The sequence below is a fragment of the Ursus americanus genome, chromosome 8, assembly GCF_024610735.1.
Source record: "Ursus americanus isolate L20-20 chromosome 8, mUrsAme1.1.p, whole genome shotgun sequence".
Taxonomy (NCBI): domain Eukaryota; kingdom Metazoa; phylum Chordata; class Mammalia; order Carnivora; family Ursidae; genus Ursus; species Ursus americanus.
In genome coordinates, this window is record NC_142134.1 from 77,382,042 (window position 1) to 77,409,914 (window position 27,873).

At 48.6% G+C, this 27,873-nt stretch overlaps 1 protein-coding gene across 3 annotated transcripts in view; it reads right to left on the minus strand.

The window, feature by feature from the left end:
• Positions 1 to 27,873, minus strand: part of STX18 (syntaxin 18) — a 123,193-nt gene that overhangs the window by 5,996 nt on the left and 89,324 nt on the right. For all 3 annotated transcript variants that reach the window (XM_045771369.2, XM_045771371.2, XM_045771372.2), the window contains 2 exons: positions 22,381 to 22,496; positions 8,053 to 8,141 (listed from right to left, as the gene is read on the minus strand). In XM_045771369.2, the coding sequence (XP_045627325.1) occupies positions 8,053 to 8,141; positions 22,381 to 22,496 (205 nt within the window). The remainder of the gene's footprint in view (positions 1 to 8,052; positions 8,142 to 22,380; positions 22,497 to 27,873) is intronic.

The following is a 27,873-nucleotide window of genomic DNA, read 5'->3' on the forward strand; positions in this document are numbered from 1 at the left end:
TGTGGCACAAATGCAAGCAAGCTCTCGCTGACCAGACGCTTTGCCATCCGACTGAAGATGTGGCCACCCCTTGCTCAGTAAAACAACGGACGGAAGAGATCATACTTATAGAAATCACAACAGTCACCACGGCCGTGCTGAGCATGTCACACACGGGGACTCACGGTCTCCCTGCCTCCTGTCTGGCTCCCACTTCACGGGGAGGGAAGGAGCTGCGCTCACTCGCCTCTGCACCTGCCCATGCTGCTCCCTTCGCCACGCCTCCTCACCCCTCCCTGTGCTTCCCCGTCCTCCCCTGGTGCCTTGCTCACTCCCACTCACTGGCGACACGGTCAGGGGGTCACTTCCTCCGGGCAGGGCCTCTTAACGATCCTCCGCTCATGTCCCCCCAGCCCTCCATGCGGGTGCCCTCCGTCCCATCTGCCACACCCTTGCTGTACCCCATTCCTTCCCTGGCACCCAAGCTCTGCCCTCATAATCTTTCAGGCTCCTCCAGTCTGTCCCCCACTCCTCGGTCAGAGCGACCTAAGATGCCAGTCATGTCACACGGCACCACGCCAGCCCTGTCCCGTGGCCCTGCCCATCAGTGCAGAGGCACAGCCTTCTCCTGTGGCCTGTCGCCCCACCTCCGCACAGGCCAAGAGGTGATGGGAGTCCCCCAGCTGCTCCCTCGAAAGCCGGCCTAGGCACCTTCTAGTGACCAGACACACCGGCAGAATTAACCACCTTCCTCCACCTCCTCTTGTAACAAGCTCCTCCGCACTTGGCTGGCCCATCGCGGTACTTCTCGCCTCGGTTCAGGTGTCTTCCCTCCTGGGGCGGGGCTTTCTCCTCTGGCCCGCAGGGCAGGGCCTGCCACACTCCAGGGGCCCGGTCCCCAGCCCCGCTGCTCGTCCAAACACAAAGAGGACACCGCTCCTCCGCAGACCCACTGGGTCAGAAGATGGGTGGGCTGGGTCAGCTTCCCGAGGGGCAGGAACGGCGACGGGCTGCCCTGCTTGCTGCTGACACGGTGCCCAGCCCGCCCTTCTCATTGTGCATGGAGCAGGCTATTTAAGGGATTAAAAACTTCACTTCTGACTTCAAAAGTATCAGCTCTGTTCACTCTCAACAGTTACTTAAGAGTCCAGTATTTGAGGAAAAATACAATTACTTGAGCATGTAGGTGCTCATTTACTTTCAATAATTCTCCCAGGTACTACTCAGGGTTTTTGTTTGTTTTTTGCAGGGGGCATTTTCTTATTTTTCTAATGACAAAATATGGCCCTGTCATTTTAAATCCTCAGCCCTTTTATGCATTTTAAACTGCTCCTAAGCAAGACTAACTAGGGGTTTGTGAACAAAGCTCTTTCCTCCCCAACTCCAGGGCATGTGGCCCCTGCCGCACCTCCGTTTTGGCAGCGGTCAGGAGTGGGATCGGATTCTGGCTCTGATTTCCTTCAACCCCTGGGTTCTTAAGGCCACCGAGAGGTACCCAGGCCCTGCAGTAAGTGAGAGAAACAAATGCCTCAAGGGATCAAGGGCGATAGGGTGAGGAGAGAGGTTTGCCGAGGCTAAGCACTTCATGGAAAACGGCCTCCATTTGGGGGCGGGAGTTACAATGACACTGTTTTCAGGAACAACAAAACCTGTTTCCCACAGCCAAGTGCAAGGGAGTCACCTCATGAGACCTGGCCGGGCTGCCGACAACACTCACTTGCACCGGATCTCAGGGTGGTCTCCGATGCTGCGCGGCGGCAAAGCCGCGCACCTCACCTCAGCTGCTGAGTAAGACAAGGAGCAGCAAATGCTGGCCGGAAGGGGCAGGTGGTGGACACGCCTGGGACTTCAGCGAGCCAGCCCCGGTGGCCACGTGGCAACTCCTTGGATGACCCTGGACCAGTCACTGGCTTCTGTCTGGCCTGTCATGTGACAGGGCCTCTTTGTAAACAGAGGTGGTGGTGACGCCGAGGGTGGGGAGGGATGGCTCCTTTACTTTCTAAGCTGTATGCCCTTGGGCAGATAACTTTTCTGTGCCTCTGTCTTCGCCACTAAAATGGGATGATAACAGTACTTAATTAGCAGTTGTTAAGAGGAAGATGTGCTAATACATGTAAGTTGCTTACCAAGTGCACGGCACACAGGAAGCCCTAAGTGCTAATTATTATTATTTAATCTCTCTGGGAGTGAGATTCCAGATACACAAAGTGAGTCATGAAATGCTCTGAAGGCCCTTCCACCTCTCTGGTTTCAAACTTCAGAGGGCTGCTGTGACTCAAGGTCGTCTCACTCTCTCCAGCATGAGAAACGCTCACACAACATTTACTAGGGCTCGCTGGCAGCTGCTGGCATCTGTCTGCCACGGGGACGGGGACTTCACAAGGTGCAGTACCCAACGAGGCCTGGGCTCCGTGGTCAGCACCAAGGACAGGGGTACCCATAGGCCCTGGGAAGGCAAACCCAAGGACACTGTGAGGCACTGGAAGCACTGGAAAGGGGGACGTGAGACCTGCATGATGTGAGAGATGGACAAGAAGGGCCTGAGAGGCAAGACAGCAACCAAGCTGTCTTTGTGGGCATCCTGCCATGGCTTCTTCCATCTCTATACTGTTTGCTCTCAGCACAGACCCGATGCCCCCAGCAACCTCCCCCTGACCCCTCAACCACAGTGGTAGGCACCACATTTAAAGGTCTAGGACTTGGGAGCTCTCCAGAAAATGGGGCCCGCCACAGTCCCTACCACATGGGGTGGCATGCATTAATAAACGCTGAAGTGCTCAGAGCAGTACTTAGCATATGGTGTGTGTTACATGCGTGTTAGGCAGTATTATTTAACTGCTTTATTCCATTTAGAAGTCAGTTAGACTTCCAAATAGGGGGCCCAAAAGGGTTTATAATCTGGTTTAAAGGACACAAATCCACATTGTGAATACACTGTTACAGAAATTCTTTTCTAATCTAATCCTCTTTATTATAGTTTTAAAAAGAAAATCACTCCTACAAAGGCCTTTGAGTATAAAATGAGGCCAGAAGAGGTTATTTGCATTGCAAAGAAGCAAGAGCAGCTAACTGAACCAAAGACTAGGAACCAACCCACAGGGGCTGGAACCCACGGGGGCTCAGCCTAAAAAGCAGTCTACCCCTGGTGCAGGACCTCTTGGGTCTCTTCCAGATGTGATTCATCTGTGCCAAAGAGCTTCACACTCATGGCTCTGTGGCCCTCACCTCCATCCCCACCTCTGCCCCTGTGAATCTGAAATGTCCCCAGGGTGTGGACCTGGGCTTTTAGCTGTGTGGTGGCCAGATTCTGCCTCTTGCCATGAGCACGGCCACAGATCACAAGCCCTACCGGCCGGCCGCCTGGTGCTTCCAGGAGCCTACCACAGGGGACAGGGGCTAGGGACACCTTTCATGCAGATTTCAGAACAGAAGTCATATGCACGTCTTTAAAATTATGCTAAGGAATACATCAGTAAATGCAGGTGGTTTCACTTGAGGCAAGTAGAATGAATGCAGGCTTAGAAAAGGAGGTATTTTCTCTATGTAACATCAGAAAACAATTTGGTTTCACTCAGCCTGACCACAAAACATCTGCTTATATTAACTCAAATGTTAATATACCTGCATCATGGGTTATAAATGGAAATTTACTGTGCAAATCATATAACACTCTTGCAACCATCTTGGAACACGTAACAACTGTTCCTATGGGTGAAATAATGAATTAAATTGGTATTATTAGGGCTTAATTCACTATTTTACCCCGAGGAAAAATTCCAAAACAGTGATTATGAATTATGACTCCAATTTGCTACAACACTTTCCAATTTAAAACCAATAATGCGCTACTTCTTTCTCTTCACATTCAGGGGTGAGCCCGTCAAGATGTGGGTTAGCCAGACTATAAGCTATGGCACTTAGCTATCAATCCCAATTAAGAGAGAGGTTAGCTGAACATTAAGTAGGCGGCCATCAAAGTTCTGAACATCACATCCTTCTGCCCAATCCACTTGCAGGAACACATTACAAATTAGGGAGGTCTTGCCAGTTCCAATGGCTCCAGTCCCTGATACTGGGACCCTGAAATAACCAGCATCATTGGGCATGGTCAGTAGCATGTTTACAGACAGCGACTCAGGACGGGACAAGGAAGGGGAAGCACAGGGCATCAGCAGTCATTATGCACAGAAAAGCCTAATGACGGGAACCTTTATTCTTCATCTACCTTGGCTAAACCCCGTTCTGGAGATGTGCCGTGACTGCATGTGTGCACGGGGGCCGAGACCGGCTGAGCAGCTCCCGTGGGCCCTGCATGCGGCTGGGAACTCTTCCACACGCTACTGCATTCCCAACAATTCTGTGGGGTGGTGATTCTTGCCACACTCAAGTTCAGTGAGGCTAATTTTCTTGCCCCAAATTACACACACAGTAGGTGATATAAAGAGGATTTGTAACTGACTCTGTCGAGTCCCCGAGCCCATGTACTTTCATCATCTCTCACTGGGATGGGGCATCAGTTGATTACAGACATCGTTGCTGCCAGCCTTCCTCTGGTCCACCCCAGCATGCGTCCAGAGGCTTCTAAAGGTCATGCATTAGCAAAGGTTAACAAACCCCTACTGCTCACCACTACCTACAGGAGAAAGGCAAACTTCTCTGGCAAACAACGGACTCTTATTTATGAAGTGTATAAAAGGGGGGAAAAAAAGCCTTAAACAGAAGGTAAATTCTGCTTACGTACAAATCATTCAAAAGACAGAGCTATGCATATTTTTTCTCCAGGGAAGAAATGCGGGTACTCTTACATTATTTAGGGGAACATGAAATCAGTATTTTCATTAATAAAATCCTGTACAAACTGAAGAAAAACTGAGATTTTAAGAAACTTCTCCCATCACTTGGCTGTAAGAAGGGAGTATGATCTAACTGTCCTTCACTTTCATTGGCTGGCTCCTCCGCCCCAGCCTGCCCCCCGCGGAGCACCCCCAGGGCCATGTCCTCTGCCTTGCTCCTCTCTCGCCACTATGCACTGCTTCAAACAGCAGCAGCAGGACTTCTCCCACATGCATGCACGTCTCTAGCCTGAGCCTCGAGTCCCACTGCCCACCAGACACTTCCCCTGCATGTCCCAGAGGCGCCTCACACACACAGCTGTCCAAAATGAAATTCGGCAGCCCCTGCCCTGCCCAGCCTGCTCTCCCTTCTGACTACCAGCATCGTTTTCCCAAGTCAGAAAGCTCCAGGCTCCTCTCCCAGTCCAACCCAGTCCACTTCCCCCGCACCTCGCTCATCCCTGCCTCCACGGCCGCGCCCCGACCAACCCCTCGTCACCTCCCGACTAGCTGGAATCCACACTGCAGTCTTTCCCTAGCCACCCTCCACATTCGAACTTCTGGCTCCCACGTCTGCTGGGCCTGGGGAGCGCAGAGCATCTACTCAAAGTCAGAGGGTGCATCCTGGAACCCGAGAGAACCTGGAGGAAGGCAGGGGCCTGGCAAGCCACTGAAGTTGTTTGACTTAGTCCCTGAACTCAGAATTATTTTTGCCTGTAAAGAACAAAGAGAGCTCTGCTTATTATTCCAAAGCAAATCCCACAGGCTCTGAGGGAACACCCCAAAGCAAGTCCTAGGAAAGTCACGGCTAATAGTACCATCCCTGGAATCAGTTTTGCGCTTCTAAGGTGATGATTTTAAAGAGGAAACCACTTGTCTAGGGGGGTAAATGTTTGTGAAACTGTACTGTGTATAAAATACACATGAAATGCCATTGAGCTCCAGCTGCCACCTGCATGACCCCGTGATGCTGCTGTGAGTGTGGCAGGCACACCTCAGTCCTTTCTGCACACGTGCAGCTGTGACCCAAGAGCCTGCGCACTGCCCAGTGTCTTCCACCCCGTGTGGCAGAGAGAGATGTCCTGCCACTCCGAAGGGGAAAGGCAGAGGCACCTGTGAGTACCTGCTGTGTGCCAGGCACCGTGATGCACGACCCTCCTGGTCAGCTCACTCAGTCATTAGCCCTGCCGTGGGGTGACCAGGCAGCGGGTCACAGCTGCACGTGTGCAGAGAGGACTGAGGTGTGCCTGCCACAATCACAGCAGGTCACCAGGTGACCCCCCCCCCAACTGTGGGTCAGTCCTTTATTCAGTCTTGGAGAAGAAACAGGAAGTCTGGAGAACAAGAAGATCCTGAGCCAATGCTCTGCTCCTGGCAGCCGATGTTCAAGAGAGCGGACCCGCGCACCCGGCCACCTTCACGGGGCCCGGCCCACAGACCTGGGCACGTAACCCCACTCAGTGGACCCCGGGAGGATGACTTTTTTTTTTTTTTTTAAGATTGTATTTATGTGACAGAGAGACAGCCAGCAAGAGAGGGAACACAGCAGGGAAGTGGGAGAGGAAGAAGCAGGCTCCCAGCGGAGGAGCCCGATGTGGGACTTGATCCCGGAACGCCGGAATCACGCCCTGAGCCAAAGACAGACACTTAACGACTGCGCTACCCAGGCGCCCAGGAGGATGACTCTTCTGCCAGGCTGCCCGAGTCAGTTTGCTACACGGCTCCAATACAGGCTACACTCCCTTAGACCACCAGATCCCCCCCCGGGACTCCCATGAACTCTGATAGGGGAAAGAGTGCAGGGTCTGGAGCCAGGGCTCGGGGCACAGGATGTGGCTTGGCTGCTCTACTGACCCTGTGACCTTGGAGGGCATTAGAGGTTTTGTGCCTTATTTTTTTCAAATATACAGAGGGATGTTCCTACTTCACTGGACTGTTGCAAAGATTAAATAGGACAACATATGTAAAAGGCTTGGCATATAGGGGGTGCTCATGAGTACATAATAACAGTAATAACTTATAGAATGTTCTAGTAATGCTTACTGATGATACTGCCCATAGCTTTTACATTACACTTATCAAAGGCACTCATCATTCGAACACCGTTCTAGGCTCTGGGAATATGGGCACAAAAGAAGACAAGGTCCTGCTCTCATGGCCCTTATATTCTAGTGGAGGGATGAGGGAATAAAGCAGGGTACACGGACAGAGTGGCTGGGGGCCACTGCAGGTTGGGTGGTTGGGAAGGCCTCTCTGAGGACCTAACAGTTGAGACCTGCAAGCTATGAAGACAACAGAAGAGAAAGAAGAGCCTGGCCACACAAACACCTGGACCCCTTTCTCATTTGACAGAGCTTTGGCTCAGAGCTCCACTACCCATCTTCTGGAACAGGAGACTTAGGTCAGAAATCTGGGAAGTGAGGATTAGTCAGCTCTACCACTAACTAACTAGAGGACTTTGGGCAAGACACTGGACTGCTTTTTGCCCACGTTGAAAGGAGATGGTGATGGGCCACCACCCCTGAGCACGACTATTGAGAGCATCATGGAGAAAAAGGGGACCAGCAGAGTTCCGTCTCCCGTCAAGTGCCGCACAAGTCAGGTGCGGCCACTGAAAGCGTGCCATGTGGGGGCCAGGTTAGCTCTGTAGACAGAGGACAGTGTCGCGCCAGGACCAAGCTAGGAAACACCTGCTCCCCGCCCCAGGAAGATGGATTCCATTTGGCTCGGTCACGCCAGCGTCCGGACGAAGTAGACACAGACACTGCTGTAAAGGAGCTGGCAGGGGCTCGTGCCAGAGCGATCAGTTTCCTTTTGAAACGCATCCAGAGAGGACGGCCTGCAACTGGCAACTAGACCTTAGCAGCTAAGCTGTTACTCTTCCTTTTTCAGTCATTACTCACGCTTTCTCCACATTAGCATAACACCAGCAACTCAAACAATTGAAAAGCACCACAGCAGTAATTATAAAAGACCCATTTAGTCTAGAGGACTATTTTACTGAAGCTGAAGTCTAATATTAGTAAAATTATTCTAAGGCAATTTCTTCTTTAATTATGCTACTACAATTTTAAAACTTATGAAAAGCATATTAAGGATTAGGAAATCAAGTGCAAAAGTTGTACCTAAAATATTTACTTATAGCTTTTAAAACTCGGTATAGCAATCAGGGCAAGGGCATTTAGGATGACCTCCTAACTAACACCAGTTAGCAACAGCAGACGGCAGAGAATAGCCTTACCATTTGTATTTCTTCTGGGGATAATTCATCGTCACCTTTGCCATCTCCCCAGGTGCCCAGTTCAGGTTGCGATTCAGCTGGAACCTTTTCTGTTTAAAAAAAAAAAAGAAGAAGAAGAAAAGCAGAAGGCAAAATAATTCATTTTAGAAGAGGCCGGCTTCGGATGAAGGCATGGTGCGCACATGGTGTGGAATGGGGTCTTCCAGCTCTGTCCACATCCGGTGACTGAGGCGCCGCCCCACAGTTCTCCCACCATGCTTAGACATGTGTGCATGTGTGTGTGTGGACATGTGTGTGCCCGGGTGTGCAGGGGGAGAAGGCACCTCATGCAGTTTCAGTGCCACAGTGATCTCAGCAATGTTGCAAACCAAAGGGACAATCTTCAAAACCAGTCTTCAAGTGTATTTTGCCTCAAAACACAAACTCACACACTCATGCCCTCCCTCTGCTTTCTAAATACTGCTGAATATATGCGTATTTTCGTAAAAAAAAAAAAAAAATACAGGAAACGACATTCCACTCCCAAATCCTATTCCTCTCCTAGAAGTCACCATGTCAGCACTTGGCTGTAGCCTCACAGACCTGACCTAGCGTGTTCACATACACACAGCTGGAACTCCCTGCCTGGCGCCACGCCTCATCCAGAAATTAAATAGAGAGCTGTGTGTGTGGTGCTTCACTTTTAGCATACTGTTCTGAAACCTGCTGTTTAGGACTTCACCGTATCTCGGGAGATCGTCCTACGTCGGTCACACAGCTCTGCTTCGCTCTTTTAAGCCGCGTGACACTGCATTGTAAGGCTGCGCCGTTCTTCCGTAGCTGACCTCCCGGGGAGACCTTCGGTAGTCTGGACTTCTCATCAGTGTCATGGTGCCGTGTGCCAGGCCACCCTGCGAGCACTCTTTGGTGTACTCCAGGACAGACACCTGAGCACGAACTGCTGACTGGAGGTGCGGGAACATTTTAGGGAGCTTTTTGACTGTAATCACACAAACGGGTGATGGACGCTTGATGAAGTAAACCAGCGGCTCAGGCTCCTAGGAAGGGCTGTACCACCCAGGACCACGCTAGAGAGGCCGGCCTGCCTGGCTCGAAGGGGGTGCGGAGGACACGGGAAGTATATGGAAGGCATCTGCCCCTGGTGGACACCATAATGGGGTCTCTCTCTTTTTTTTTTTTTTTTTAAGATTTTATTTATTTATTTGACAGAGAGAGACAGTGAGAGAGGGAACACAAGCAAGGGGAGTGTGAGAGGGAGAAGCAGGCTTCCCGCCAAGCAGGGAGCCCGATGTGGGGCTCGATCCCAGGACACTGGGATCATGACCTGAGCCGAAGACAGACGCTTAATGGCTGAGGCACCCAGGCACCCCAAGGTGGGGGGGGGGGGTCTCTCTTTCTAAAGGTGACTTTGCGTCTGGTGTCTCAGTGGGGCCTCTAGGCTTGTCAGGGGCTGCCAAGTACTGCTTCTTTTTCTTTTCTTCCTCAACCTCAGGAAATTTCCCAGAGCTGATCTCAGCTCCACAAGATGGGGAAAAGTCCAGAGTTTTTGTTTTGAGACTGATAAGGGAAAAGACATATGATAGCACCAATTTAGAGAAAGTTCAGGCAGACCCTGTATACAAGGTATTATCATTCCAGACGCATCATCACAAAACCCTCCATGTCACCTAGAACACTGTGCAAGTTTAAAATAAATGGCTGTTTTTGCTAGAACTATATTTATAAAAGACATTTCTATATAATTTATATATAATAAATATACATGCAAATATAATAAATATATATAACACATATAAAAGAAAGGCTGAAAGTATGTGTAGGAACCAGTGAGCTGTTTTTCAGAGAGGACACCTTCAGGTAGGAGCCTCTGCACTTCTAACTCACCCCACCTCCACTCCTAGAGCCGCTGTTTCCAACATGACCTCATTATGGTATCCATGTCAAGCTTCTACTCTGATGTCAAGGATAAGAACACCACAATTAGAAACACAGAAACATCAGTGACATCGGCTCCGAGGATAAATGAGCTCTGAGCTGGAACGAACTATCTGCTGAGAGGATGCGCGCTCTACAAGCCGCTCCCCTCGGTAGCCGTCGGGCGCCACCCTGACCTGCTGCCGCAAGGGTCTTCACGCCGTCCTCTGCGCAGCCCACCCGCAGCCCAGCGCCAGGACCCATGCCCAGGCCCCTCTGCCTGGCCGGGCCCCACCCGCCTTGCCCACTGGAGTCCCCACACCCCTGCTCTTTCCATGCGCCGTCCTGCCTACGTCCCATTCCACTCCGTGCTTTGTGACCTCTGCGTATTTACACACGCTGTTCCCTCTGCCTAAGATAGTTTCCATTTTAGGTCCAGACTCATTTCTCCAGGCACTTCCTCCTGAAGTCCCCTCTGAGTGAACTCTGTTTTTCCCACCTGTGCCCTTTCTTAGGGCACTACTCACTTTCTCAGGGGCTGGCATCTTGTCCTGCCCATCAATTGTGAGCTCCCTGAGGGCAGGAGCCATGGCTCATTTAAGAAGTGTAGCAAGTATTCACTAAAACCAGGCCCATCTTAATGCTAAGGGACACCAGTGTAAGGACACAAACTGTAGATGGGTACATGAAGGGACGCCTGGATGGCTCAGTCAGCTGAGTGTCTGACTCTGATTGCAGCTCAAATCATGATCTCAGGGTCATGAGATCAAGTGCCCGTTGGGCTCTGCACTAGGTGGGCAGTCTGCTTCAGATTCTCTCTCTCTGCTCCTCCCCTATGCCCAGGTAGTTCGCTCTAAAATAAATAAAATCTTAAAAAACAAAAACCAACAGGTCCATGCAGACCTCATGCTGGCATAGCCAGAATATGGAAGAAGGCGGCCTAAACATCGACGAGGACAGAAGGGCTGCATGACGACAGAGCTGACTAAGTGCAGACTGGTGGCTTTTTTAAAAATCAGGAGCGTGGCAGGCTCTGCCTAGAACTATACCACCCAGCCCTCTCCTGAACTATGTTTTGTCTAAGTTACAGCTCACGTTTCTAAAAGAGAAATGACAGCCTGAACAGCTAAGCTGAAGGTTTCCACATAGCCCAGGCTTAAGGAGTCCTTCTGCAAACTGCAGACACACTTAGCGCAATGCCCACAGGCAGGTGTAATCCCGTAGGGGGAGCAGCTGGGGCTGGGGGACCGAGACTGACCTGCCAGCATCAAGGTCAGGATGGACGAAATGTCAAAGGCCCCCACACGACAGGGCAGAAGCACAGAGGTGGGCGCACACAGGCCTGGGGCTCCGCGTGGCCTATCCCCACGACTCCCAAGTGTCTCCAGCCCTGAGGCCCTCCCTGGGCTCTAGGCTCACTCCGACCACCGGCTCACCGTCTCCACCCGAAAATCCATCAGGTGTCCCAGCCCTAGCATGTGGACACGAGCATTCTGGTGCTGCCCCCGCCGCTCCCCCCAGCCTTGCTGCCAGACTCCTCTCCTCCTGCCCTCCTCCTCGCAGTCCGCCGGGCTGCTCAAGCCCCAAGCCTGGGTGCTCCGTCCCTCTGTCCCTCACATCTCCCGTCCCACCTACGAGCTCATCTGCAGCTCCAAGCTACGGCTGGAGTTGGAGCGCTTCTCTCTCTCGAAGAAGCCTCCACCTCCACCGTCTGACGGGCGACGCTGTCACCTGGCGCCCGGACTGCCGCAGATCCCGAGGCCACTGCGGCCACTTCTTCCTCACTCGGCTCCGCTCCACGCAGCAAAGAGGCTTAGACTGTGCACCAGACCTGCCACTCTCAGCCTGAAAACCTCCAGGGGCTTCTGGCCACACGCAGAATCAAAGGCAAACCTTGACCATGGCCTGTAAGGCCTGTACACGCAGGCCTCGGGCTCCATCCGCCTGTCCCTGTGCCGTCCTCACTACCGCCTCTGCCTGTGAGCTCACATGCGCGTTTCCACGTGCCAAGCTCATTTCCCCCCACACCTCTCCGCGGCTGGGTCCTCTGCCTGGAGAACTCGCACCCGAATGAAGGTTCTGATTCGCCACATCCCTTGTTGTACCGCACTTCCCTTTATCGCGCTTCGCAGACACTGCATTCTGTCAAAGTGATGCTTTGTGGCAACCCTGGGTCAAGCAAGTCTACTGGCGCCATTTTCCCAACAGCGTTTGCTCACTTCATGTCTGTATGTCGGTCAATTTGGGGTATACTGCCATTTTAATAACATTAATTTTTCTCATCCACCAACTTGGGATGCTTTTTCCATTTATTTGGGTCCTCTCTAATTTCTTTCAACAATATTTTATAATTTTCAAAACGTAAGTTTTACACTTTGGTTGAACTTATTCCCCACATACTTTATTCTTTTTGGTGCTATAAGGGAGTTGTTGCTTTTTAAATTTCATTTTTGGATTATTCACAGCCATATACAAACTAACGGAAGATGGGTGGTTTGTGGAACAGCGACTGCACACGCCAGCCACTGCTAGGCCCTTCATATGCTAGCTCATGTGACAGTCTCAGCAAACCACGGCCACATGATGCCACAAGAAAGTGCAGGCTCAGACTCTGTGTAACTTGTCCAGGGTCACAGCTCAGGACAGAGGCCAGGCTGAGAAACCAGGTTAGTCTGACTCCGAAATCGCTTCTGTGACTCCGTGCTGCAGCCTTGTTTCTTGCCTTCCCTTACAGACCCACAAACAGGAACAAAGGTGGGATACACAATGGTAAGAGCTTTCTTTTGGGGAAAAAACAACAAAATGAAGTACTTAAAAGTCTGTTCTACACGCAGGAATGTGTACAGACAGGAAATTGTGTACATTTTTCATATTCAGATTTCACTAGTCTTTGGGATCCCATGTAAGTAAGGAAGAGAGGACTACATAACGAGCATCGCCAAATGACTGAAGGAGAGGGAGGTCTGAGGAGTTGGGGGGACAGTGAGGCTGAGCCGGTGGAAGCAGGCAGGCGTCAGGGTGCAGGGGAAAAGGCAGGAGACGATGGCCACAGGGGATCTCAGAGACATCCCAGGACCAAGATGGGGGTGAGGGAGTGTCTCAAGATGCAAAGATACCAGACAGCAAAGGCAACACCAATGACAACTTCCCGCCCTCCTCCCCATCCCTCTAAAAGGTAGGTATCATTACCCCCATTTTAAAAATGGAGGAACTGGTGCTCAGAAGTGCCAGGTGGTGCTAGAGCTGGGACTGTGGCGGCCTCAGAAGAGACACTCTTCCTACCATCCTGTCTCCTATGCGGGGGACAGGAGCTAAACTGGAGAGTTCACCCTTAACATCTGGCACGCTGGCTGAGTCTGGCGAGAACCTCGTGATTATAAAACAACAAATACGGACTTTAAAATGAAAATATAAACTGTGAGGAAGAGGGTTCTTTCACTCCTACGATGTACCTCCCATTGCCCAGAGGCATCCTCCTTTCACATCAGGAAACACTCCCACAGCAACTAACAGCCGTCAATGCTCCCGATCACCCTCTTCCCTCCTTTCGTGGTTTTCAGTGATATACTGTTTCGAAGATTTATTGAGCACCCTCTATATGTCAGGCGCTGTTCTGGGTGCCAATGTTAGAGCAGTGAACAAACACAGAAATTCCTGTCCTCACGGAACCTACACTTTAGTAGGAGAGACAGATCGTCAAGAACATACACGAGTAAAACAAACAGAAGGATGGTGGCATGTCAGGGAGAAGGATAAAGCAGGGAAGACAGGAAGTGCTGGGAGGCCTCAGGCCTTCATGCTTTCTTTACTCACCCTCACTTGGGGAGGGGGGTGGATCCCAGCCTGTCTCAAGGGATCGATGCTGCCTACAGACCCTGCCCCCTGACCTCCAGACTCATAAACCCAACTCCCTACTCAACAACTCTGCCAGGCATCTCAAAATTAACATGCCTGACACCGGGTTCCTGAGCAAACCAATCTCCCGCATTGCAGTGAAGGACAGCAAACTTCTCCCTTGTCAAAACCACCACGATCTTCCTTGAGCCCTCCTTCCTGCCTGTCCCACATACAGGAAGCAAATGTTGTGGCTCTACTTTAAAACCTATCCAGAATTCCAGCACCTTCCCCCCACCCCTCTACAACCATGAGTATGCTCCACCATTATCTTGTTTCTGGGTGACTCTAGCAACCTCTTCATGTCCCTATTTCTCTTCTTCAATAGAGCCACCGCAGGGGCCCTGCTCCGACACAGATGGGTGTGACAGTGCTCCGTGCAGACCTCCCGCACATCTGCTTTCCCCGGCCTGTGACGCTCTTGCCCCAGAGAGACACAGGCTTCACTCCTCACTGCCCTTGGGTCTCTACTGAAATAGCAAGCTCTCCGACCTCTCAGACAGGCCTGATCTCTCCTACGACCAGGACCCTCTATTGCAGAGCGCATACAATGACTGTATACTACGCCGGTGCGATTATTCCATTAACATCTGTTTCCTGCTGGCCTGTAAGCGGAGGGGTCGTATTTTCTACTCACTACTGTCCCCAGCACAGTGCCTAGCACGGCAACACTCCGTGTGGGCTCAGGGCTGAGCAAGGGCAGACAGCTCTTCACCAGAGATCTACCCTCTCAGCTGGGCCCCAAGAATCCGTACTGGCTTCTCCCCACTCTCATCAGCCCTACAGTATTTCTTGAATGAATGAGGGATTGAATGAGTATGCTGTGTCTGGCATGAGTAAATTTAGACATGATATCCTATATGTTGTCTTTGAAAAGCTGGGCCTTGTTAGCTCATGAGTGATGCTGGGGTTTCCTTCATTAGGGACCACTGGAGATGGGAGGTATGCAAGGCCTCCGGCCTAGCGGGTCAAGGCAGCCGCCAGAGAGGACAGGCTCAGGCTCTATAAAGAGTGATCCGGGTGCTGCCCCTTTCTTGGTTTTGACTCTGGACGGGTTATATAATTTCTTCAAACCTCGATTTCCTCACACATAAAATGATGACAGCACCACCTCAAAAGATCCAATGAGACTCGATCTGTTGGCGGCCCAGCATGAGCCCAGCACAGTGGAGGGCTCACTAGGTGCTGGTCTCCCCAGTGACACTATTTCCAACCACAGAAGTGGCCCCTGAAATTTTTCAGGTGCTCACTCCCACACTGCACTCTGAACTCCCCCTCTTGTGCGATGCAGGGAGTAAATCAGACGGAAAGGCAGCGGAGCTCGGCACATATGTCCGGAGTCTACCACTTACGAGTTTTTAAGTTTCCCAGTCTCTCACAAGGCTCATCTCAAAAACAGGTCCACAAAACCCATCCCAGAGGGCTGCTCTAAGAATGGTGGGGGTATCTGTAAAGATTCAGGGCAGTGCCTGGCATCCGGGAGATGCACAGGAAATGCCAACCACTGTAATAACACAGACGAGGGGACTGAGCAAGACACCCAGCCCCCAGGGCCTCAGCGCACCAACATCCTGGGATTCGTGCAAAGCAAAAATCCCACCCCTGCTATACTTGAGACACAGCAGACTAGGCATGCATTGTCTACACGGGGTGGCCACACAGGGTCAGTGCTAAGAGGATGCTGAGATTACGGGACAGGGCACCACGTGGGGGCAGGGGAGGCAGTGCCCCACCTTTCCTGACACTGGAGGGCAAGATTCCTTGAGCAGAGAGGGGAGTTAAGATGGCGGAGGAGTAGGGGACCCCTTTTTCAGCCGGTCCCCTGAGTCGAGCTGGATAGGTACCAGACCAGCCTATATAACCACGGAATCAGCCTGAGACGCAGGATGATGCATCTGGATCTCTACAAATGAACATCTCCAGCGCTGAGTATTGAGGTACCAAGAGGGGAGCTGTAAACCGTGCACGGATATCGGAAGATAAACGGAAGGGGGAGGGAGCCGCCGCGTTTGGGTGCCGGGAAGCGGCAGCCACCTGCACGGGGGAGCGGGCGGACACACAGAGGGCACCCGCGAGAGAGCGGACTGAGACCGGTGAGCCGTGAACGCGCGCCACCAGGCATCTCCCGGAACACCGGAATCCCGGTGTGCTCAGGGGATCCAGACTGAGACCGGGAGCTCCCGGAGCGCGCGCGGGGCGGCTGGCGGCTGGCGGGCCACCTGCACGGGGGAGCGGGCGGACTCGCGGTCGGCACCAGTGAAACAGCAGGCTGAGACCCTGAACCGGGTGCGCGCGCCACCAGGCTTCTCACGAAACTCCGGAATTGAGGTGTGCTCACCGGGCATAGACTGAGACCGGGAGACCCGGGAGCGCGCGGGGCGGCCGGTGGCTGGTGGCATTAGAAACACAAAGGACAGAGACGCGCCGGCCTTAGAAGTGAGGGCAGGGTCGCCGAGTTGGTGCGCACATCCCGGGACGCCGCAGGGTTGAGCAGCACCAACAGTAACAGAGTTAAAGTGGCCAGAACATCAGTGGAGGACGGGCCGCAATCCCTCTGTTCTGCGACAATGCAGCCTCTGCTGCTCTGACCCTCAGAAGAGGCATAGCCGGCCGCCAGGGAAAGCCGCCAGAGAACAAAAGCCTGGAAAGACCGGCTCAGAGAGTGCCCATCCCCATCCCCCCTCGCAGGGGACACGGAGACTCTAACCAAACAGGGTTGCCTGAGTATCGGCGCGGCAGGCCCCTCCCCCAGAACACAGAAGGCAGGCTGAAAAATCAAGAAGCCCACAACCCGGGCGCCTGGGTGGCGCAGTCATTGAGCGCCTGTCTTCCGCTTAGGGCGTGATCCCGGTGTTCCAGAAAGGAGTCCCTCATCGGGCTCCTCCGCTGGGAGCCTGCTTCTTCCTCTCTCACTCCCCTGCTTCTGTTTCGTTCTTGCTGACTGTCTGTCTCCCTCTCTCAGATAAGTAAATAAATAAAATCTTTAAAGAAGAAGCCCACATCTCTAAGATCCCTATAAAACAAGGGGCACGGCCTGGGACCCAGTCAATAATTTTGGGCTCTGGAAACCCCGCAACCTCTCTTCATCAGAATGACAAGAAGGAGAAGCCCCCCCCAGCAAAGAAAAGACAGTGAGTCAGTGGCCTCTGCCACAGAAGTAACGGATATGGATGTAACCAAATTATCAGAAATGGAATTCAGAGTAACAATGGTCAAGATAATGAGTAGACTTGAAAAAAGTATTCAGGAAAATATTACTGAGAATATACAATCCCTAAGGGCGGAAATGAGAGCGAATTTGACAGAAATTAAAAATTCTATGAGCCAAATGCAGGCAAAACTAGAGGCTCTGACGGCCAGGGTCACGGAAGCGGAGGAAAGGGTTAGTGAATTGGAGGATGGGTTAATAGAGGAAAAAATAAAAATAGAAGATGGTCTTAAAAAAATCCACGCCCACGAATGTTGGCTACGGGAGATTACTGACTCAACGAAACGATCCAATGTTAGAATCATCGGCATCCCCGAGGGGGTGGAGAAAAACAGAGGTCTAGAAGAGATATTTGAACAAATTGTAGCTGAAAACTTCCCTAATCTAGCAAGGGAAACAAACATTCGTGTCCAAGAGGCAGAGAGGACCCCTCCCAAGCTCAATCATGACAGACCTACACCACGTCATGTCATAGTACAATTCGCAAATATGAGATCCAAGGAAACAGTATTGAAAGCGGCCAGGGCAAAGAAATTTCTCACGTACCAAGGCAAAGGCATCAGAATTACATCAGACCTGTCTACACAGACCTGGAATGAGAGAAAGGGTTGGGGGAGCATTTTTAAAGCTCTTTCAGAGAAAAACATGCAGCCAAGGATCCTTTATCCAGCAAGGCTGTCATTCAGAATTGATGGAGAAATAAAGACATTTCAGAATCGACAGTCACTAGCCAATTTCGTAACCACGAAACCAGCCCTACAGGAGATATTACGGGGGGTTCTATAAAAGTAAAAAGGCCCCAAGAGTGATACAAAACAGAAAGTCACAGCCAATACAAACAAAGACTTTACTGACAACATGGCAGAATTAAAAGCATATCTCTCAGTACTCAGCCTTAACATTAATGGTTTAAATTCTGGTTTCAAACGCCACAGGGTTGCAGATTGGATAAAAAGAAATGACCCATCCATTTGCTGTCTACAAGAGACTCATTTCGAACCCAAAGATGCATTCAGACTGAGAGTAAGGGGATGGAGTACCATCTTTCACGCAAATGGACCTCAAAAGAAAGCTGGGGTAGCAATTCTCATATCAGATAAATTGGATTTTAAACTACAGACTATAGTTAGAGATGCAGAAGGGCACTATATTATTCTTAAAGGAAGTATTCAACAAGTGGATATGACAATTATAAATATATATGCCCCCAACAGGGGAGCAGCAAGATACACAAGCCAACTCTTAACCAGAATAAAGAGACATATAGATAAAAATACATTAATAGTAGGGGACCTCAACACTCCACTATCAGAAATAGACAGAACACCCTGGCAAAAACTAAGCAAAGAATCAAAGGCTTTGAATGCCATACTCGACGAGTTGGACCTCTTAGATATATATAGAACACTACACCCCAGAACCAAAGAATACTCATTCTATTCTAATGCCCATGGAACATTTTCAAGAATAGACCATGTTCTGGGACACAAAACAGGTCTCAGCCGATACCAAAAGATTGAAATTATCCCCTGCATATTCTCAGACCACAACGCTCTGAAATTGGAACTCAACCACAAGGAAAAATTTGGAAGAAACTCAAACACTTGGAGACTAAGAACCATCCTGCTCAGGAATGACTCGATAAACCAGGAAATCAAAAATCAAATTAAACAATTTATGGAGACCAATGAGAATGAAAATACAACAGTCCAAAACCTATGGGATACTGCAAAGGCAGTCCTAAGGGGGAAATACATAGCCATCCAAGCCTCACTCAAACGAATAGAAAAATCTAAAATGCAGTTTTTATATTCTCACCTCAAGAAGCTGGAACAGCAACAGAGGGACAGGCCTAATTCATGCACAAGGAAGCAGTTGACCAAAATTAAAGCTGAAATCAATCAAGCAGAAACCAGAAGTACAGTAGAGCAGATCAACAGGACTAGAAGCTGGTTCTTTGAGAGAATCAATAAAATTGACAGACCACTGGCAAGACTTATCCAAAAGAAAAGAGAAAGGACCCAGATTATTAAAATTATGAATGAAAAAGGAGAGGTCACGACGAACACCATTGAAATTGGAAGGATTATTAGAAATTTTTATCAACAGCTATATGCCAATAAACTAAACAATCTGGAAGAGATGGAATCTTTCCTGGAAACCTATAAACTACCAAGATTGAAAAAGGAAGAAATTGATTTCTTAAACAGGCCAATTAATTATGAAGAAATTGAGTCAGTGATAAACAACCTTCCAAATAACAAAACTCCAGGCCCGGACGGTTTTCCTGGGGAATTCTACCAAACATTCAAAGAAGAAATAATACCTGTTCTCCTAAAGCTATTTCAAAAAATAGAAACAGAAGGAAAGCTACCAAACTCATTCTATGAGGCCAATATTACCTTGATCCCCAAACCAGGCAAAGACCCCCTCAAAAAGGAGAATTACAGACCGATTTCCCTAATGAATATGGATGCCAAAATCCTCAACAAGATACTTGCTAATAGAATCCAACAGTTCATTAAAAGGATTATCCACCACGATCAAGTGGGATTCATACCTGGGATGCAAGCGTGGTTCAATATTCGCAAATCAATCAGCGTGATACATCATATCAACAAGAAAAGACTCAGGAACCATATGATCCTCTCAATCGATGCTGAAAAAGCATTTGACAAAATACAGCATCCTTTCCTGATTAAAACCCTTCAGAGTGTAGGAATAGAAGGTACATTTCTCAATCTCATAAAAGCCATCTATGAAAAGCCTACTGCAAATATTATTCTCAATGGGGAAAAGCTGGAAGCCTTTCCCCTAAGATCAGGAACACGACAAGGATGCCCACTCTCGCCACTATTATTCAACATAGTACTAGAAGTCCTTGCAACAGCAATCAGACAACAAAAAGGGATCAAAGGTATTCAAATCGGCAAAGAAGAAGTCAAAATGTCTCTCTTCGCAGACGACATGATACTCTATATGGAAAACCCAAAAGAAGCCACTCCCAAACTATTAGAAGTTATAGAGCAATTCAGTAACGTGGCGGGATACAAAATCAATGCTCAGAAATCAGTTGCATTTCTGTACACGAATAACGAGAACGAAGAAAGAGAAATCAGGGAATCCATCCCATTTACAATAGCACCAAAAACCATACGTTACCTTGGAATTAACTTAACCAGAGACGTAAAGGACCTTTATTCTAGAAACTATAAATCACTCTTAAAAGACATTGAGGAAGACATAAAAAGATGGAAAGATATTCCATGCTCATGGATCGGAAGAATTAACATAGTTAAAATGTCCATGCTACCCAGAGCAATCTACACTTTCAATGCTATCCCGATCAAAATACCGAGAACGTTTTTCAAAGAACTGGAACAAATAGTCCTTAAATTTGTATGGAACCAGAAAAGACCCCGAATCTCCAAGGAACTGTTGAAAAGGAAAAACAAAGCTGGGGGCATCACAATGCCGGATTTCGAGCTGTACTACAAAGCTGTGATCACAAAGACAGCATGGTACTGGCACAAAAACAGACACATAGACCAATGGAACAGAATAGAGAGCCCAGAAATGGACCCTCAGCTCTTTGGGCAACTAATATTTGATAAAGCAGGAAAAAACATCCGGTGGGAAAAAGACAGTCTCTTCAATAAATGGTGCTGGGAAAATTGGACAGCTACATGCAAAAGAATGAAACTTGACCACTATCTCACACCATACACAAAAATAAACTCCAAATGGATGAAAGACCTCGATGTGAGACAGGAATCCATCAAAATTCTAGAGGAGAACATAGGCAGCAACCTCTACGACATCAGCCAAAGCAACCTTTTTCATGACACATCCCCAAAGGCAAGAGAAACAAAAGATAAAATGAATTTATGGGACTTCATCAAGATTAAAAGCTTCTGCACATCCAAGGAAACAGTCAGAAAAACTAAGAGGCAGCCCACGGAATGGGAGAATATATTTGCAAATGACACTACAGATAAAGGACTGGTATCCAAGATCTACAAAGAACTTCTCAAACTCAATACACGAGAAACAAATAAACAAATCAAAAAATGGGCAGAAGATATGAACAGACACTTTTCCAATGAAGACATACAAATGGCTAACAGACACATGAAAAAATGTTCAAAATCATTAGCCATCAAGGAAATTCAAATCAAAACCACACTGAGATACCACCTTACGCCAGTTAGAATGGCAAAAATAGACAAGGCAAGAAACAACAATTGTTGGAGAGGATGTGGAGAAAGGGGATCCCTCCTACATTGTTGGTGGGAATGCAAGTTGGTACAGCCACTCTGGAAAACCGTGTGGAGGTCCCTTAAAAAGTTAAAAATTGAGCTACCCTATGATCCAGCCATTGCACTACTGGGTGTTTACCCCAAAGATACAGACGTAGTGAAGAGAAGGGCCATATGCACCCCAATGTTCATAGCAGCAATGTCCACAATAGCTAAATCGTGGAAGGAGCCGAGATGCCCTGCAACAGATGACTGGATTAAGAAGTTGTGGTCCATATATACAATGGAATATTACTCAGCAATCAGAAAGAATGAGTTCTCAACATTTGCTACAACATGGACGGCACTGGAGGAGATAATGCTTAGTGAAATAAGTCAAGCAGAGAAAGACAACTATCATATGATTTCTCTCATCTATGGAACATAAGAACTAGAATGATCAGTAGGGGAAGAAAGGGATAAAGAAAGGGGGGGTAATCAGAAGGGGGAATGAAACATGAGAGACTATGGACTATGAGAAACAAACTGAGGGCTACAGAGGGGAGGGGGGTGGGGGAATGGGATAGACCGGTGATGGGTAGTAAGGAGGGCACATATTGCATGGTGCACTGGGTGTTATACACAACTAATGAATCATCGAGCCTTACATCGAAAACCGGGGATGTACTATATGGTGACTAACATAATATAATAAAAAATCATTATTAATAAAAAAAAAAAAAAAAAAAAAAAAAAGATTCCTTGAGCAGAGAGATCTTACATTCCTCCCGGTTCTGAGCCTCCAGCTCCCACCCTGGTGGTGCACCGCAACTCGGGCCCTTTCCCTGGACACTGCCAGTTCCCGGGTGACTGGAGGAATCCTCCTGCCCTGCCCCAACAGGCATCAACTCCAACTGGGACAGAAGAAGAGGCTGCCCCTTCTGTGTTTCCTTTGCTTTATGCAAGTACACACACCACAAGATATCTAGGACTGTGTTCCTTTTTCCGCTCTGTATTCCTGCCAACACATCATAAGGAAGAGATGCAAGGCAGGACTCTGGTTTCAATTCATACCTGGATGTTCTTCGGTGACAGGTTTTTCTTCAGAGTCTTCTGAAGGATTCCGTGAAACTTTCTCAGAAGACGTGGATTCTCTTGTCTTTGTACTTGGCTCTGGTTCCAGCTTAGATCTAAATAAATAATGAGCAATCATATCATTTGCTGACACAACAAGGTTCTGTTCTGACCACAGAGGGAGTCACGTGACCCCTGCACACGTGTTCTGTGCCCTCTGTCGGAGAGCAGGGTGGCTAAGCAGCAGCCACACCAGCGCACCTGTAGCGGGGCACTTACTACAAGGGACCAGGGTCACTGCCTGCAGGGGGAGGACTGGGCACCCCCACCAAAGCTCACGGGGGGAAGAACACAGGCCGTAGGTGCTGAAGGAAAGGACGCACAAACCTGGCCCACATACGGACACCGCGCTCAACGTGTGTGGTGAAGGCTGACTGATCCACAAACCCAGGACACTGGCTGCTTCACACCAGTGCGAAAGTGTTGCTAAATACGCGCGCACACACACACGCGCGCGCGCCTACACATCACGTAGTATATGTAAGGAGTATCTTAAATAGGTTAACTATAAAAACACAAGCACCTTGTCTCAGGAACCAAGGCCTCTGCACTTGGCGTCTGCCTCCGGGCTCCTCCTACGCCTGTACTGTTTTACCACTTTCAGGGCAGGGCTCGATCTCACCTACTCCTAGAGGCCTACCCTGACTCTCGGATCTCAAGCACACTCCGCATGGCACACCGTGCCACAGCCCTAGTCTTCTTCACAGGCAGTCACCAGCATCCGGGATGACCCCCCTAGTTCACTTGTTTATTGCCTGCCTCGCTCCGCCGGAGGCCACGCTCTCAGAGCAGGGTCCTGGGCTGTCGGCCAGAGTTGCTGAGCAGCCCTGGGTCCCCGATGAGTGCCCGGCATTCAGTGTTTAATAAATACAGGTTGAATGAATGGATACCTTATAACAGCCAGTCATTAGCTAGGAGGACAAAATACTTGTTGATTATGAAACAAGCCTTGGACTAGCTTTCCTAGAATCCACACAGCACTGCAAAAATTAAGGATAGACTGCTAAAAAGATCCATGATGAATTCCATGTTACTAGCCAGAAAGACTACACATAAAAGGAACAATGTAAATACATATACAGATGATTTTGTTAATGCCAGCTAACATTTCCTGGGGGCTTATTATGTATTGGGCATTTTTCTAAGCACGCTATATGGATAAATGTGTTTAATGCCCTACATCCCTGTAAGGTAGGTAATGATACTAACGAGCTTCTTACAGAGGAGGAAACTGAAGTATATGGAAGCGAGGAAACTCGCCGGGTCAAACACTTAGTACCTGGCTGGGCTGGGGTGTGACTTCAGGAACCTGCCTCAGAGGCACGCTCTTAACAGCTGCTCCATGAAGCATAGAGTCCACCCACCATGTTCCATGAAAAGGGGCTTCTGGTCAAATGAATCTGAGAAAACGGAGTCAAAGCTAGATGGGTATTTTACTCTACAACTTTTTAGAGCCTTTAATAATGCTAAAATACATTTTGATTTTCCAAAAGGGATGTCTTTTCCAAATAACCTGACCGCAGAGACCATTTTCACGGGGCTTCTGGAAAAGACCAGTGCGCTAAGAAAGGCTGTTTAGGAAACGCTCTTCTACAACATTCCTAAAAGAATTTTCAAAAGTAACTATAACATCAACCTTCCTAAACATCCAGTGACGACGGCTGAGGACGTCTAGAGCTTAGTCCCTTGAAACAGCAATAATGATTTACCATCCATCAGTGTTTCTGGGGCCAGAAATTTGGGAGTGGCTTGGCAGGGCAGGGCAAGTTCTGACTCCAGGTCCTTCCTAAGGGTCCCAGCCAGATGCCCGCTGGGGCTGCATCACCCAAAGGCTTGCCACAGGCAAGAGGCTTCCCTTCCAAGGAGGCTCCTTCCCATGGTTGCCAAGCAGGTGATGGCCAGGAGCCTTGTTCCCTGTCAGGGGTCCATGGGAGTGTCACTGTCTCCCCAGGGCAAGCATTCTCTGAGACTATGGCAGACGCATCAGTGCCTTTTATAACAGCCCAGAAGTCACACACTGTCATTTCTGCCCTCCGCCACGGCCCCGGCAGTTACAATGGTCCCCTCAGGCTCAAGGGGAGGGGACACAGACCTCACATCTCCCTCCCAATGGAGCAGTGACAAAACTGATTTTAATAAGACCATGTGGGATGGGATATGTTTGGATGCAGCCATCTTTGGAAAATACATCTGCTACTCGAAGGATCACAAATACACACAGATATAGTTATAAATATATTGATCACAGCACTACTTGTAATAACAGTGACTTAAATTTTCATCAAAAAGGTTGACAGTGAGAAGACTGAGGGAAAGAGAAAACCCCATTTGCAATAGCCAAAGCAAAAGATAAAAAACTAACAACGACAACAAATACCACAGCATAAATTTAACAAGAAAAGCCCAAACCCATGTGTGAAAGACTGAAAGATTTTCCTGAAAGATACAAATATATCCTATAACAAATGGAAAGAGATACCATGTTCTTAGATGGGAAGAAGAAATATCATAAAGAGGTCAGTTCTCGTGGAATTTAAGAAACGAAACAGATGAACATGGAGGGAGGAAGAGAGAGAGAGGTAAACCATAAAGCAGACTCTTAACAATAGAGAACACCCTGAGGGCTGCTGGAGGGGAGGTGGGCGGGGGACGGGCTAAATGGGTGATGGGGATTGAGGAGGGCACTTGTTGAGACCAGACTGGGTGTTGTATGGAAGTGATCACTCAATTCTACTCCGGAAAGTCCAGGAGAAACCTAGCCGCAAGCTTCCAGCTGTCTTCTCCCAGGGAAACAGGACAGACAGCACCTAACTCTCCCAGCAAGGAGAACGTGTGCGCATACAGAGTGCTGTCATACATACAGCTCCCTGGGGCCTTGGCATCCAGTGTTTTCACTGGGAGTCAGCCCAGGAGCATGGACACCCAAGGAGCTAAACATACTCAGTCTCCAGTTCCTCCAGAGGTCAAATTCAAATAGTTTGGTCCAAGGCCCCGTTATAAATCACACTGTTAGCATAAACTCTCTGGTGTGACGGTCCAAGGCTCCAGGTATACAAAAACAAAACACACTCTTATCAGCCAAGAGCTCGGAGGTTATCTTCCAAGAACTGACCCAGAGCCAGTTTCTTCATAATGTAAACAGTTGGGACACCCTAATCCTGCGGCTGAGTGAACCTTCTCCTGCACACCATCTAGTCCGAGTTTGCTGAAGGTTTTTATCATGAAGGCTTTATAATTTCTTGAGAAAGAAATTCTCTTGAGAAAGAAGTTAACATTTTGCCAGGCACAGAAGGGCAGGAAGGGTATGGTAGGCCCAGGGAAGCTAGGAATGGGGCCACTGGGTCACAGGGTGGTTATTTGGTTATTTTAATAAAGAATTATTTTATATTTCCACAAGCCATGGATCAGAGTTCCAGTTGTGGCGCATCTGTCCCCCAACATGTCATTTTTATTTTAGCCATTCTAATAAATATGAGATGGTATCTTGTCGTTTGTTTTGTCGTGAAACAATCACATGCAGAAAGATCTTACGTAAGTCCAAAGAACCCCTTCTCCCGAACCATCAGAGAGTAAGTTGCTAAGCTGATCCCCTTTCACCACTGAGTATTTCAGGATTCCCTGAAAACAAGAGCATTCTCTGATACAATCATCAAAATCAGCAATTTCACGTCACTACACAACTTCCAGCCTTTCCCTGGACCCCATTCTATTTTGCCTAGCTGTCAGTGATTCCCTTTAAAACAAAGGTCCAGTTCAGACTCACTCACGGCATCTGGTTGTCACTTGTCTTCAGGCTCCTTTGGTTTAAACAGCTCCACAGTCTCGCCCTGAGTTTCATGACCTTGATACATGATGATGTGCCAGTTATCGTAGAAGACATCCCCGAATTTGAGTGTGCCTGACCTTCCTCACAGCTGGATTCAGGTTACACATCTTTGGCATAAAAAAGTGATATTCTACTTATGTTCTTCTCAGTGCATCCCATCAGGTTGTCCGTGATTGCACTTTGATCACTCGCTGAGGTGGTGGCTGCCAGGCTTCCCCACTGCAAAGTTACTCTTTCCCCCTTTATAGTTAATAAGTTACAGGGAAGGGAGTGCTTTGATACTATGTGATTATCAATTTCAAATCTTCAATGTACTCACTAACCCATTCCTACCTAGATGGACTCATGATGTCCTATTTTATTCAGTGGGTTATCATCTGCTACTATCTTTTATTTAATGCTCAAACTGTCTCTTATTTGGCCAGTGAAAACCCCTTCATACTGACGTGTCCTCCTCCCATGTTCCCATCATCCTCTGAGCCCTTCCTTACTGTCTGCTGTGACAAAATGCTCCAGGTTCATGTTCTACTTTCCCGCCCCAGCCCCAGACTTAGCCGTTTCCACAAGGAGCCCTGGTTCCTGGAAGCTGAACTGGCTACGTGGAAGCCAAGATCTGAGTGTTAAGCAGGCTTGTCACTACTGGGGTGTCCCTGCTTCCAGGCCCATTTGCATACCCACACATACATACTCATTTACAACCATATTTATTTCTATTTCCACCTATGCAAACTGCAAGCCAGGAGTTCACACGGGTCCTTTCCTTCCAACCCAACACCGCAGGGTTCATTCTGCCTTTTTCCCTTCCGCTTTCCCGACTATGTGAAACCTGGCTTCCACCATCCTTGTATATTTCCTTATTTGACCAATCCCCCTACATAACCAACCTGTCGTCTCCACTGCCACTCTTCCCCCCACAGGAGTGCACCCCTCTCCTTACTCAGGCTGTGACCTGCCCTAGGAAACGGTGGCTCCTGCACTCACCCACCCTGCTCTGCCCCAGGCCATGGCTGCAGGACTCAACTGTTGAGGAAGAAGGGCTTAATTGACTTTTGAATAAAGGGCTCCTGTAATGTCTGTAATCTTTTGTGTCGAGAGTATGCTAATGTACCAGTTTTCAATTTAAAATGAATAAAAGACTGCAATGCAGTAGACAAAGTCAAGAGCTTTTTTTTTTAAGTGATAAAAACAGATCTCATTATACACAGAATGTCTATTGCGATCCACAGGGAAATTACAAATTAACTAGTTGAAGACACTTTGAAAAAAGCAATTTTTAAAAAGTCATCAGAAAGATCAGTTTATGCCCCATGATTTATTTAAATTGATTTCTCTAACTGAAGGCTGAGCATTTCATAGCCATAATCAACACAGTTTCCACCTGGGCAACATCTGTTTCCAGGTCCCTTATTTGAAAACCTTGGGATTCTATTTAAAATTTAAGAAGAATAGAAAGAAAGAGAACGAGGGAGGGAATCAGACTTTTCAGTTATGAAACAAGAAAATATGTAATAGAAATTCTTCACCTTATACAAAAGTTAAGAGAAAAGTGATTATTAATATTCCAGGGTTAAGTATGGCTCTTACACTTCTTTTCTGCTCCCAATCAA